General features: G+C 45.7%; 1 protein-coding gene across 7 annotated transcripts in view; it reads right to left on the reverse strand.

Moving 5' to 3' along the window:
• The window catches only part of LOC147375312 (BEN domain-containing protein 5), a 1,469,512-nt gene that overhangs the window by 2,467 nt on the left and 1,452,251 nt on the right, over nt 1–14,794 (reverse strand). For 3 of the 7 annotated variants that reach the window (XM_086387368.1, XM_086387350.1, XM_086387435.1), the window contains one exon: nt 8,521–8,601. The exons of 3 other annotated variants lie outside the window; for them this stretch is intronic. In XM_086387368.1, the coding sequence (XP_086243494.1) occupies nt 8,521–8,601 (81 nt within the window). Of the gene's footprint in view, nt 1–8,520; nt 8,602–8,643; nt 10,074–14,794 lie in introns of those variants that run through there. One more of the 7 variants, XM_086387379.1, reaches the window with a different exon arrangement.

Here is a 14,794-nt window from a genome sequence, read left to right on the forward strand (position 1 = left end):
CAAGGAGTAAGAACCAGAAATCAGATGAAGCTCTGGGATAACTCCAGACAGGGAAAGAGGCTTTAAAAAAAAATGTCACCCATCCAGGCAGTATCAGAGCTGGAAGCAGAACTCTCCATCCCAGTGGCTACAGTTTATAATCCTTCTCCCTTTATGATTTGAATCCTGGGGGCAGGAAGTGGTTTGGGGTGAAGGAAGAGGAAATCTGCTTTTTAATGCAAGCATAGGGCGAGGGGTGGGTTAATAGAGCCCGCCTCTGCGACTTCACTTTCACTTTTCACTTTCATGCATTGGAGAAGGAAATGGCAACCCACTCCAGTGTTCTTGCTTGGAGAATCCCAGGGACAGAGGAGCCTGGTGGGCTGCTGTCTATGGGGTCGCACAGAGTTGGACACGACTGAAGTGACTTAGCAGCAGCAGCAGCAGCTGCTGCATTGCTCTATCCTGATCTCCTGGCAAAATCTCTCTCTTGTCCTTAGAACTCTGAGGGTAGCATGAACTCTGCCTGTTAGAACTCTGAGGGGAGCACCGGCTCTGCCTGTAAGACAGTCATTTCTCAGCAGTCATTTCAAAGGCAGAGACTCAGGCGTGGAGGATGTGTGGGCACCAACATCCGGCTGCAGAGAAAATGCCTAGAGCCAGGCTCAGGGGAATGAGGCAAAATGAGGTCGTGCACAGGAACAAAGATGAAGTAGCGAGTTCCCTGGGGCAGAGGCTTTTTATAACCAACATTAAATATGTATCATTTTGTCAGTCTCAGGACTGAACATGTAAAGACAGAGGGGAAAGTGGAAGGAACACAGCACTGGAACCTGGTGACAGCCGGGCTCTTCCACTTAGGAGCCGGGTGACTTCAGACAGGTTACTTAGACTCTCCAAGCTTCTCTTTCTTTCTCAGGGAACAACATCTGCTTCATAGGGCTGTTGTGAGGATTATAGGAGATCATATAAGACAAAGCAACCCGGAGCGCAGGACCCTGGAGCTGAGTAGGCACTTGGCCAGGGCAGAACAGCAGCAGCAGCAGCAGCAGCAATAGCAGTAGCAGAAGTAGTGGTAGCAGCAGCAGCCCTCGTAGCAGTAGCCACAGCAGCAGCAATAATAGTTGTTTTTATTGTTACAGGAAAAGTGATCAAATTGCCTTGGGCTCTAGAAATAAATTTGGTCTTCAAGAAAAGACTGGAGATGAAGTAAATCCATCTCGTCCATTGAGACAGATTTTGAGAGTGGGGCCTTGGAGACCATCCAGGACTTTGCCTTTCACACGGAGCTGGAATTTAGTTCTGTAGGTAAGGGGAGCCACGGATGAAATCTGAGCAGTGGAATGTCTCAGAGAGGTCAGTACTTTGGGAAGACAGATCTGTAATTAGGATCCAGTTATTAAAATAAGTTCAGAATGAGATTTTGAATTCAAGATTTATTCATTCTTTCATTCTGCTATATTAACTGAGTGCCTCTGGCATGTCTGTAGCTGTGTTATGTGATATGAGAGGAATGGAGATGAATAAAACCTAGTCTCTGTTCTCAGAAATTAGATGATAATGAAGGAGGTGACTATTATCTCAGTGAAGTAATTGATAAATAGATAAATCAACAAAGAGCTGGGAGACACAAGAAGAGGAAGCAATTCATTACAGTTTTGTGATTGGGGAAGATGTCATGGAGGTGGGATAAGTCTTGAATGATGGGAAGGATTTACTTTAGTTAAGAAGAGTGGAGGAACTTCCCTGGTGGTCTGATACTCCACACTCCCAATGCAGGGGGCCCAGGTTTGATTCCTGGTTGGAGAACTAGATCCCACGTGCTGCAACTAAAGATCCTGCATGCTGCAGCAAAGACCTGGTGCAGCTAGACAGATATGAGAGGCACCAAGCAGGCAGAATCAGCAGGATGCGGCACCTGACCAGCAGGGAGGTGAGAAAGACACAGAAGTGGGATGATATCCAAGCTCTTGGCTTGGATAATTGTTTGGAAAGAGTTGCCATAAACATGGGGTTATGTTTCATAGAGATTGTAGATGCTTACTTTGACAGAGCGAGAATTGATTAGCAAGAGAGTATCAGAAGGTGGGGAGGTCAACGAGGGACTGTTCCAGCAACCCAGGCAGGATACGGTGGTGGGAGTAAAGAGGAGGAAAAGTATGGAAAAGGGAAAGGAAGGAAAATGGATGACAATCCTGCCAATAAGTATTATTTCCCATATTAAAGACAAGGTAAGTAAACTCTGCTTTAAATGATTCACAAGGCAAAAATAGCAAGGAGTGAGGTTGACAGGAAAAATTCAGGACTATCTGACTCCTAAGTCACTCCATCATACTGCTGGAAGGCAGATGCATCATGGAGGCAGAAGCAATGAGCCTTGATGACTGATTGGCTTTGTACAGGGAAGAAGGGACGGGAGTTAAGACAATGGCAAAGTTTCCAGGCAGGAAAATAGGACACTAACCAAGACAGCTGGTGCCGAGGTGAGAAGCAGATCTGGCTTCAAGACTGAGATGCGGGCCCAAAATAAACTTGAGGTCTTAGGAGGAAAGTGAATTTTAAACATGAAAGAATTAAAACAAGTGTCATAGAAATGACTTCATGAATTGGTCAGGCTTAGTGCTGAGGTTTGGGGTTGAGCAGAGAGGCAGTGGGACATGGCTGAGCTGAGTGTGTACCCAATTCCTGTACGAATTACTTATGAGCTGTGGACTATGGGCAAAGGCCTTAATTACACGAATACCAGTTTCTTCTTTCTACAAAATGGGGAAAAATAAGCCCTGTCCAGCATGCACGCTGAGTTTGATGAGAGCAGGTAGAGTTAATAGAGGTGAGTGTGCTTCAGGGAACTCCTGAGTTTTAGCTGGCAGAGCGTATTGGTATGATAACTTCACAGGGAACACCCTGGAGACACTGTGAAAGAAAGTGAGAGTGAAAGTTGTTCAGTCCTGTCCAACTCTTTGCAACCCCATGGACTGTAGTCGACGGAATTCTCCAGGACAGAATACTGGAGCTGGTAGCCTTTTCCTTCTCCAGGGGATCTTCCCAACCCAGGGACTGAACTCAGGTCTCCCACATTGCAGGCGGATTGTTTAGCAGCTGAGCCACAAGGGAAGACCAAGTATACTGGAGTGGGTAGCCTATCCCTTCTCCAGGGGATCTTCCCAACCCAGGAATCGAACCAGGGTCTCCTGTGTTGCAGGTGGATTCTTTACCAACTGAGCTAACAGGGACACTGTACACCAATCAAAAATAGCATAGAAAGAGGTTCTTATAAATCCTGCTAAGATTTGTTAGTTATTTTAATAAAACATGGTATCTTACAGAACCTATACCCCCCGCCCCCCCACCCCTTGCCTTTTAGTCTTGTCGGTTCTGCCTCAAGTTAGTCGGGAGAACATTGCGTCCAGCCCTGTTTTCCTACTTGTTCTGAGCCCAAACTTACAAATACACTGATCCCTCAGTGTGGCTGTTTTTCTTCCAGGTACTTTTCTCATTCCTGTCTTCAGGGAGGGTTTGTACTTCTGTCTGTACCTCATTTGGAAGTAAGAAAAGCTTTGGCTTCAAGCAAAGGGTTTCTGATCCTAGCAAGTTAAAGGTGGTGGGTTGGGGAGAGAGTTCTACTTTATGCCAAGTATTTTATAGGTGTTACTGTATTTTGAAGACAGGTTTATTGAAGTATAATTGATATACAAAGACCTATATATATTTAATGTTTACCATTTGACAAGTTTGGAATAGGTCAGAAACTTGTGAGCCCATCATCACAGTCAAGGTAACAAACATATCCATCACCTCCAAACATTTCATGTGCCTCTTTTTGGGTCTTTTGTTTGTTTTGTTGTTGTTGTTATAAGAAGACTTAACATGAGATCACCCTTATGGCAGAAAGTGAAGAGGAACAAAAGAGCCTCTGGTGAAAGTGAAAGAGGAGACTGAAAAAACTGGCTTAAAATGCAACATTCAAAAACTGGATATCATGGCATCTGGTCCTATTACTTCATGGCAAATAGATGGGGAAACAATGGAAACAGTGAGAAATTTTATTTCTTTGGTCTCCAAAATCACTGCAGGTGGTGACTGCAGCCATGAAATTAAAAGACGCTTGCTCCTTGGAAGAAAAGCTATGACCAACCTAGACAGCATATTAAAAAGTAGAGACGTTACTTGCTGATAAAGGTCCATCTAATCAAAGCTATGGTTTTTCCAGTGGTCATGCATGGATGTGAGAGTTGGACCATAAAGAAAGATGAGTGCTGAAGAATTGATGCTTTTGAACTGTGGTGTTGGAGAAGACTCTTAAGAGTCCTTTGGACTGCAAGGCGATCAAACCAGTCAATCCCAAAGGAAATCCTGAATATTCTTTGGAAGGACTGATGCTGAAGCTCCAATACTTTGGCCACCTGATGCGAAGAGCTGACTCATTAGAAAAGACCCTGATGCTGGGAAAGATTGAGGGCAGGAGGAGAAGGGGACGGCAGAGAATGAGATGGCTGGATGGCATCACAGACTCGATGGACGTGAGTTTGTGCAAGCTCTGCGAGTTGGTGATGGACAGGGAAGCCTGGTGTGCTGCAGTATATGGAGTCGCAGAGTCGGACATGACTGAACAACTGAACTGAACTGAACATGAGATCTACCCTCCTAATAAATTAACTACCTCCTACAATATTAACTTCCCTGGTGGCTCAGATGGTAAAGCGTCTGCCTACAATGCGGGAGACCCAGGTTCAATCCCTGGGTCGGGAAGATCCTCTGGAGAAGGAAATGACAACCCACTACAGCACTCTTGCCTGGAAAATCCCATGGACGAAGTAGCCTGGGAGGCTACAGTCCATGGGGTCACAAAGAGTCAGACACGACTGAGCAACTTCACTTTCACTTTCACAATATTAACTAGAGGTGCTGTGTTGTACATAGGTGTTATTATATTTAATCCTCCCAATAACTGGGATGTAGGTATTACAATTTCTGTTTTACAAATGTGGATCCTGGAACTTAAAGAGGTTAAATTATTTGCCCAAAGCCATTCAGCTAGATAACGGAAGAACTAGGATTCACATTTCAGTCTATCTGACTTTTTCAACCAAGGCTGTCCATATTATGTTATAATACCTCCCCTGTTCTGTCTACCCTGGTGCCCCATTGGCTGAGCTGAGCCATGAGGGAAAGAATCTCTAATCTCAATGCCCTTAAATGGCTCAGGAGGTAGGACTCAGAGGAAATTTCTGGACAATGATTGAGGACACAGTGGGCTCAGCTTACACACTCCAGAGGAAAAGGGTGATACAAAACTTGAACTAGATTATCTGCCTGGGGTCAGTAACCCAGAGGGTGCCTGGAAGGGCCTTGTACCTTGCTGAGCTTCCAGGAATTCTGGAAGACCTAGAAGCTTCTGCATGTCAAGTGACAAATGACACCCTACCCTGTTGGAGTGCCCAGCAGGGACTCACACAGGTGTGTGGGAAGGAGAGATGGGAAGAAGGCAGGGTTAAGCAGTAGGTGCTAAAAATTTCCTGAAATCCTCACACATACACCCAGCCTGGAAACTTCCATGCTCCATTCCTCTCTCCCATCCCCTCCTACCTCTCAGTGAGGCCATGATTTACTTGTTAATCTGCTTTCACCTGTTTTCCTGTTTTGATCTGATTTTACCTGGAAACTAATGGAGAAGGTCCTGTGCAGAGTAGTAGGAAGAGAACTGGGATTGAATCCAGGTTCTCAGTAGCTATATGAATTTTAAAGAAACTATTTTACTTTTAGGGGTTCTTAATTTTCTCACCTGGGAAACGAGAAAGTGATACTTACCTCTAGGGGCTGCTGGGAGTATCCAATGAGGCAATCTATGCAAAAGCATCTGGCACAATGCTTGGCACACAGTAAATGTTCAATAAATATCTGGTGGGTGTATGAACTGATGCTCCACAAATGTTAATCACTCCAGACTTCCAAACTTGGCACTGCACTTACTACTTAGAAAAATGAGGAGTTGGGTCCTCTTAGGCAGGTCTCCAGTGTGTCACTGAATTACAGTTAAAGGACACAAACTCATCCTGTACCTTCCCCACCCCATTCAGGGGCAATGGGGAAAGCTCCCAGCGGAAAGCTCCCTGCTATTGCTGATGCTGTAAAGCAAATATCACCAGAGGCAGGTGACTCAGCCTCTGCTCTGGACCTCAGCACAAAGAATCGGGGTGGCCTCTGGCTTGTCTGCCACAGCTTCTGAAGATAAACTGACTGACCTCTGGGCCTGTGAACTAATACAGAGCAAGCCTGGCACTGTTTATGGAGATTTGTATGAAAGTCAGGCAGAGGCCCAGGGTGTCTCTCCACTCTCCTCCCTTCCTCGCTGCACTGTTGTCTCACCCTCCTCAGTACACTAATTTTGTAGCTGGTTCTACCCACTGTGCATCTAGCCTGAGAAGGAAGTGGGCAGACGAGAGAGGTTAGAGCGCCCCCTTCTGGGGCTGAGTGAGCTGGTAGCTTCTGGGTGGTTCACTGTCTTTCTGTGTTGGTGCTGTCCTCAACCTCAGTGCTGAAACTCTTCCCCTCTTAACCTGGGACCGTAGGTATAACCTGGTCCAAGAAAGCTACAGAGTTGCTGAGCAGGCTAAGGCCACAAAGAGGTCCACTGGCAACCCCTGGTTCCTTAGACTCAGCCTCCCTGCTCTACTTCTGTGGAGAAGCAGACACCCATTTTGCAAACATGTCCTACAGTTTTATAGTCATGTATTTTTCCCTCCTAAGGATTGCTAACTGTTAGCAGAGTCCATATTCTGTAATTTAGAGACATTTACTATCACTTGTTTAGTGTTAAGTGATACTTATTATACTGTAAACCCCATTGTTTGGCATTAGGAACGTAACCCCCATCTTATGTCATTTCTCTCCACAGTTATAGAGTAGGAAGTAATGCCACTGTTAATTCAGCATGCCTTAGAGGAAGAAAATGCCTGTCGTTCCTCCATGACAGATGTTCATTCAGATTCTGCTTGCATGCCTCTAGTGATGGGGAACTCTGTGTCTCTCAGGGACCTCATCCAGTGGTTGACAACTCTATTCACTAGAAGGTTTTCCTCACTTTTGAGCTGAAATTGTCTTACTGAGACTACTTCCCTGGATTTGGTTCTTACCCTTTGGCAACACAGAACAAGTTTGCTTTTTTTTCTGACAAAAAGAATATCCAAGATACTTTTTCAACTATTTAGATATTGTGATGTTGCTTTCCTTAACCTCCTCCCTCTCATTTTTCATCTCATGGATAAACAGCTCCTGTTTCCTTATCCATTTCCAATGGGAAGTGATTTGCAGACACCTTGTCATCCTGGTCACATCCAACTAACAGCTATCACTTAATGACCCATGTGCTGTGCTGAAGTGTCTCATGTGCTGTGCTGGGCTTAGTTGCTCAGTCATGTCTTACTCTTTGCAGCCATGGACTGTAGCCTGCCAGGCTCCTCTGTCCATGGGGATTCTCCAGGCAAGAATACTGGAGTGGGTTGCCATTCCCTCCTCCAGGGGATCTTCCCAACCCGGGAATTGAATTGGGGTCTCCTGCATTTCAGGCAGATTATTTACCAACTGAGCTACCAGGGAAGCCCCAATATCCCCCATAAAATCCCATTAAACCCACATACCTACTGTAATGAGGTAGACATAACTATCACCATGTTATAGGAATTAAGATTCAGAGAGGTTAAATAACTTACCCAAGATCACACAGATATTAAGAGACAGAATAAAGGTTTGAATGCAGAATTAGAATCCAGAGTCGCCTGACTCCAAAATTTTCTTTTAAACCAGTAGCATGCCTGAGCTTTTAAGACCTATGGTCCAATTAATCAATGCAGCTTTTCAGAAGTGCAGTTATATTTTCATAACTGAACATATCCTATTGATAAAAAGTTGATGAAAATAGCTAACTTTTTATGTCAATGAAGATTTGGTAAAATGGGTATCAGATCAGTTTACTTCCAGTAAAATGTAAATTGGAAAAGTACATGTGTGAGTGTATACTCAGTTGCTTCAGTCGTGTCTGACTCTGTGTGACTCTATGGACTGTAGCACCCCCCACCCCCCACCCCCAGGCTCCTCTGTCCATGGGGATTCTCCAGCCAAGAATTCTGGGGTAGTTTGCTATGCCCTCCTCCAGGGGATCTTCCTGACCCAGGGATCGAACTTGTGTCTCTTATGTCTCTTGCATTGGCAGGTGGGTTCTTTACTACTAGCACCACTTAGGAAGCTATGCCATAATTTAATATGCAGTATAAATCTATAAAATGAACGACCTAAGCACCAAAAAAAGTGGGGTCTAAATATGGTCACCTTATGAAAGCAATCTGGGCAGGGAAAAATAGATCTGGTCTATCATCTCTGATTTTATGCAATCTGCCTCTCCTTATGCCATCTCAAGAGATGCTCTTGTTTCTGAAAGGCCCGCCACAGTGTTGATTTGCATTGAGCTGGCTGCAGTCAAATAAACTCCCCAGGATTCTGCCACAGGAACGGCTGGAAAGTCAAGCCTTGACTGTCCTTCCTTACCTTGATGACAGAGTCCCTGACAGCAAAGTGAGGGTTACATCAAGTTGGGTCGACTTGCTGGTTCTTGAGGGAGGGAGAGACCTAGAGGGAAGGTGCCAAGAATGCTCAGAGGAACAGAGAAGCTGCAGGAAGCACTTTATTTGTGTTCCTCTGGGCAACAAGAACCCAGGGGAGAACTGTATATACAACACAACATTTGTACCCAGCTAACATATGTTTTTTCTTTTTTTAATCATTTCTGAAAAGCAATAAGCAAAGGGAGAATAAGCTTTGCTCTCAATTTTTAACATACTTTGAAAATCTCCAATCCAAAGCAAAAGAATGCTAAACTGAAGCTTTGTGCTAAAGGCCCTATCTCCCCGGAGCCTCCCTTCCTCTCCCTATCTTCTAATCCTCATTTCCGGGAGGTCATTTTAATTAGCAGGCTGTCATGGTGACTCAGCCTGCTGCTTCACAGACAGGAAGTGAGCCAACTCCCCTGGACCCATTCATCATGCAAAGGCACTTTACTCTGTAGAAAAATGCACAGGGCAAGTGAGCTTGCCCTGCCTTGGGAATTGCCACGGTTGTTGTTTTACTTTATCAACCCCACCTGCCTCAGAGTGCATTCTTTTGTCTTTTGCATCTTCTGTACCTGACAGTCAGCCTCCTCCCCTCTATGGCAGAGTTTTCATATCCTCTTCTTCAGTGGTCAGTTTTGATCTCAGATCCTAGGATCTAGAGATCTTAACCATGAGAGAGACCTTCTGGAATGTGCAGCTAATACTTTTTGTTTTAGGAGCTAAGGTTTCAATGAAACTACCCAGGCCATACTGGGACATAGCTATTGGGACATAGCTCTTAGGGCAGTTCTCTGGAGTTGCATGCTCGGGTTTAGGGGAGTCAGGGAGCATGCAGCTCATAGATAAAGTGACTGTATGTTTAAGACCACTGTGAGCTCAAAAATTCTGACCCATTGTTACCAAAGGCGCATTTGTCTTTTGTTTTGTATGCGTTGATGGTATTGTTTTGGGTCAGCAAATATGGACACTGCATTTCTAAAACAGTAAACAACGTGGCCTAGTCTAAAAGGTATCTATAGTAACTGCACAACTTAGAACAGTCAAGGGGCTGGAAAGCACTGACTAGAGAAGAGATACGGGGGTTTTCTCTTCCTGTGAGGGTCTCTGTTGTGGAAATTAGCATCTGTACTCATCTGGTCTGAGTCTCCTATTTTGTTCCTGAGCCTTAAGCTGAAGGCTCACAATTGATTTTCAAATAGTAAAAAGGAAAATCGATGATGAAATTTCTCATTTTTCCCCCCTTCCCTTTCACTAGCTTATACATGTTCTCACAGTCATTATCTTGGAAACTAGAAAAGGGTGATTAATTTCATGGCCCAGCAGAAAATGCATGCTCTTGCCACCACAAGACCTCCCTGGATTCCACATCCTTAAAAAGAGTTTGAAGGGTCTTTGTGGTTCACTGAGCTCTTCTTGTCCCCTTTGCCGTTGGGGTGGTTGCTGGCCGGGCCCCGCAGGAGTGAGTGCTTGTAGGAAGGGGGTTTTCCTTTCCTGCAAAGGGGGAGATAACAGAAAGAGAGAAGAAAGAAGCACATATACACGCTGCATTGGAATCATCTGTGTGTATGTCTGTCTCCCCCACTGGACTGTGAGCCGTGCGTCCATCACTGGACTAGGAGCAGTGGCCTTGACTGCCTCATCTAGACATCTCAGCAACCCAGCCCAAGGCATGACTGAATGAATGACTCTTGGATGAATGGATGGGTTGTATCATTCTGGTTCTGGAGAAAACCTAACTGCCCTAAGGTTATAATACTTCCACATTTCTACCTTGATTCTAACTCATTCTATCCATTTCATGGTGGGCTGCGGATGAACACATAGACGAGCTATAGGTTGGCAGAGCCAGGGGCTTCATTCCCTTCGTAACCATCATGGGCTCCAGAGTCCCTTTATATTTCTCAGCATAACCTAATTATGGCATTTCATGGTGGGTCTGACTCCCCTACAAGCTCGGGAGCTCTCCAAAGGCAGAGATGTGTCTACTTTACCTCTGTATCTCAGTGCTCAGCACCCAGTGCAATACCCTTAACATTCTCTTCAACAGTTGTTCATTTTCTGTTCTGCTCCTGGTGGGCAGGAACCAAGTTTTATCTATGTTTGCATTTTTCTTCATATGGGGCCTTATTTATTACATTTTGAGTAATAAACTGATGTGCCATTCATTCAAGCATTGGACTACGATTTATATGCAGTGGAAAGACTGGCCAATCCAGAAAGAACTGAACTGAATTCTCAGGCTGGCTATAGGTGAGAGGTACGACCTTGAGCAAGTTACTTGAATTCTCTGAGCTTCGTTTACAAAATGAGGACAAAATATTCCAGTTTCAGGGTGATGTGACGTTAAATGAGACACTACAAATAAACACACCCAGTGTCTTCCTTTGCCTATTGTAACTTACAAAGGCATGCTGCCACGTGCTAGGTGTGGCCCAATGGACTCTGGAGGTGACAGAGGTGAATCTGACACTGATGTTGTCCTCAGGCTGCTTACAGTTTAGTAGAGGTCATAGTGGTGTGAAGTAACTACACAAAATAATAAATAATAAAGAACTACAACTCCTGGCAGAAAATGGTAATGCCACAAATATGGGAATCTCTTGGGCTGTTAGATTTAGGATTCAATAAGTGACTTCTTATAACCCATGCTGCTCTGATTCTGGAGTATCATTTCCTTCATTGCTGATGAGTCATGAATAGGATAAAGACAAGACCAGGTGGCAGCACACAAAAGGGACACCTCGCCCTCATGTAGCGCCTCAACCAGGAAGCCTCACAGACTAAGATTCCACGCTCATGACAGACCTTGCTAACACAGGAAGGTCATGTAGCGTGGTTGAGACACATCTAAGTCTTAGTACCCATCAACAGGCTGGAACACACACTTGGAATGTCATTTACAGGCGATGTGATCTTGAAGAAGTCCTTTCTCTTCTCTGGCCCACATTTCTTCTTTTGTAAAATAGTAGCGCCCATGTCGTTCCTGCATTCTAGGCTCTGGTGAATGAGGGCTGGGGAAGAGCTTTGCCCATTACAAGGTGCCATTCACGTGTCACTGAGAGTGTGGGTCTTTACTCCCAAAGGAAGCATGGGAAACAAGATGGATTGGTTTCTTTGGGGGTGACAGAGGGTGTGCAAGCCCAAGTATGATCACAGGTAGGGTGGTCCCAGGTAGATGGCGTGCATGAGGAGAAGGGTGTGTGATAGCCAGGGAGGAGTGTGGACATGCAAAATGACTGTGGGGTCCTTACAGAGGCAAAAAACATCCACAGCTCCAGATGGGGGCACAGAGAGAGGCATCAGCAGGCAAATCTCCCACCTATGGGCCCCACAGAGCTACTCCTCTTCCTACAGGGCCCCCTTCCACCTATCTAGACTCCCTCCTTTGGAAAGCCGACTCCCCAGAAAATAAGCTGCTCCCCTCCCTTGGTTCCCACAGCATGTTGGGCCTCATCTCTCAGCATGCCATTCTCTGGGGAGTTGGTGCCCAGCTGTTTTTCTCATAGGACTGTTAGTTTGATGCATCTGATTTTTCTCCATAATTCCTGAATAGTATGAAGTATGGCTTGAGGATTTTTTGATGAATTAAATGAACTATTAGTCCCATCTTTACCACCTCTACTGTCCTCAACATCCAGGCCTGTCATTACCTTATTTTGTGCCTTTTCAGCTTCTGCTTCCTGCCTTCTATGCCCTTTCCCCCAACCTGGAATGCCCCCCTCTCCTCCATTTCATCCACTTGAATTCTACATGTCCTTGGAAACCAAGTTTAAACCCCACTTCCTGCATGAAGCCTTCCTTGGGTACTCCTAAAGACTCCCAAATGTTTGCCAGCAGCAGTGGGAGAGTAATTTCTGGTGGGGTCTCACTTTTCTATAACACAAAAGTGTTGAAGTGGACGATTCTTAGGGGATGCTTCAGTTCTACCATTTCATAACTCACACATCCAGAGCTTATGTAGGACTTACTCCCAACTAGGCCTCGGATGTGCACTGAGGATACAGGAGTGATAAAATAGATCCTTAAGGAGCAATCCATCTAGTGGTGGAGTCAGACACACAAAGATGCCGTGACAATATGCTAGGGGATGTACCATGCACACGTGTGCAAAATGCGGTTAGGGGTTCAGCAGAGAGAAGGAGCTCCATCTCCAGTGGAGAACAAGGACCAAGAAACAGAGGTGCGATATCCAGACTGGGCTTTGAAAGATAAGCTGGCATTCTCCATCTAGAGACAGACAGGGAGAACATTCCAGAAAGAGGGAAAAGGATGAACATGGAGCAATGACTTACTTAATTGGGGGTATAAAGTTGTAGAAAGCAGGTAGGGGGAGACGGTGCTCACAGGGAAAGGTGTGTGCTAGGAAGCTGCATATGAAGTTTTCAATGAAGGTCAGGGCTTTGACCAGCAAGAGGAGGAACTGAAATGTTACTGAAGGTAATGGGGAACCATGGAGGTTTTTGAAAGAGGGCACGAGGTGCTAGGTAGCTGAGCACATTTATACGTTGCTTGGTATTGTTTCTGATCTTTGCATGTAGACATCCTTCTCCTCTGTGAACCTGGGCTCCTGATGGGCAAACATTATCTATGTTCCCCCAGCATCACGTTCAGGGCCTGCCACTTAGTGGGCTGCAGGGAGATGCAGAGCTGATGATTCCCACCCCTCCCCTGCACACAGGGACACATCCAACCACCCCCCCCGCCCCCTGCCCCGGTGGAGGCAGTCCTTCACTGTCACTGAGCCCTAGCCCACCTCACACTCAGGGGCCTGCCCACGCTCTGTGCTCAGCTTCATCTCCCCACAGAGGCTCACCTGCCTTGTCTAATTTGTATCCACCTTGATGGGACATTTTGTGTCCCTGTGGTTGAGATAAGCGTGGGGTCTCAGCTCTGGTCATCGCTGCCATGTCCCTGAGCCTGCACTCTCAGGCCCACAGCTTGTCCCTCTCCCAGGGACGCTGACAGGCTCCTACCAGCACATGGGTGGAAACTGACACAGTATAATTATCCATCGAGATGAGAGAAAACAAAGATTAATTCTGAGTCAAAATATGTAATTTGCCTTTGAAACTAGAACTGCTCTTTCATGTATGTTATTCAATGCTTGGGTGGAAAATAATACGAAAATGGGGACATAGTCAAGTTCCAAATCAGAGCTGTGTATCCTCCTGAGATTTGTGTTTTCAAGAGTTGCTGACAAATTGAGAACTAGGTGATATTCAAAGTTTGATGAGGGAGAGATGTGGGGATTCGAGAGGGTGTTTATTCTATTCTTCTTAGGTGAAGGGTGGGTGCCTTTACTGTGAGTCCTCAAGGCTGTGAACTCCGAGGAAGGAGTCCTTCAGCTCTTCTCTAATGAGGGTTCCAAAGCTCAGCGCAGGGCCCTGAACTCCCCTGTAACCTTTAGGCCCAGTTTCAGGGTCCTGCCTCCCCCATCTTGAAGAACTCTTCACTAACTGATGCTCAGAGCATGAGGCTGGGGATTGGGATGGGGGGGCCTGGCTACCTAGCCCTGCCTGTGGCCAGTCCTGTCCACTTCTGGGGCCTTGGACGCTGTATCTGCACAATGGTGATCGTTACTCTGTGGATGTCAGTGCAACATGCAAAGCAAAGTGGGAAAGGATCAAGTTACTTTTATTTAGGCTGACAGAGGACCTGAAAGGGACAATCCCCAAATTAACTTGTAAATGAGATTCTATGAATTCTTTCGAGTTTATAAAAGTGAAGTCGCTCAGTCATGTCTGACTCTTTGCGACCCCAGGGACTGTAGTCTGCCAGGCTCCTCCATCCCTGGGAGTTTCTGAGCAAGAATACTGGAGTGGGTTGCCATTTCCTTCTCCAGGGGATCTTCCCAACCCAGGGATCGAATCTTTGTCTCCTCCACTGCAGGAAGACTCTTTTCTGTCTGAGCCACCAGGTAAGCTGCCAAATGCGCCTTCTAAAGGCTAATCCACCAGGATGGGGGTGAACAACTGAGACAGAGCATGAGTTTATAAAACTTTAAATTTTTAAGAACTCAACCCAGCAAGAATGATTTCTAAGGATGAACTGAGCACCTTGGTCTAGAGGTGAGCTCCTCAAGGTCAGGGTCATGCTTTAATCATTTATTTGTTCAAGCCTCCCCTTCCCCACTAGGGACTTGGCATAAAGTGTTGTTTTCCTAAGTGAATGAACGAAAGGATATATACATGCATCCATGCTCCATACAGCCT

The sequence above is a fragment of the Bos grunniens genome, chromosome 3, assembly GCF_055505025.1.
Source record: "Bos grunniens cultivar Pamir isolate PY7600 chromosome 3, Bosgru_T2T1.0, whole genome shotgun sequence".
NCBI lineage: Eukaryota > Metazoa > Chordata > Mammalia > Artiodactyla > Bovidae > Bos > Bos grunniens.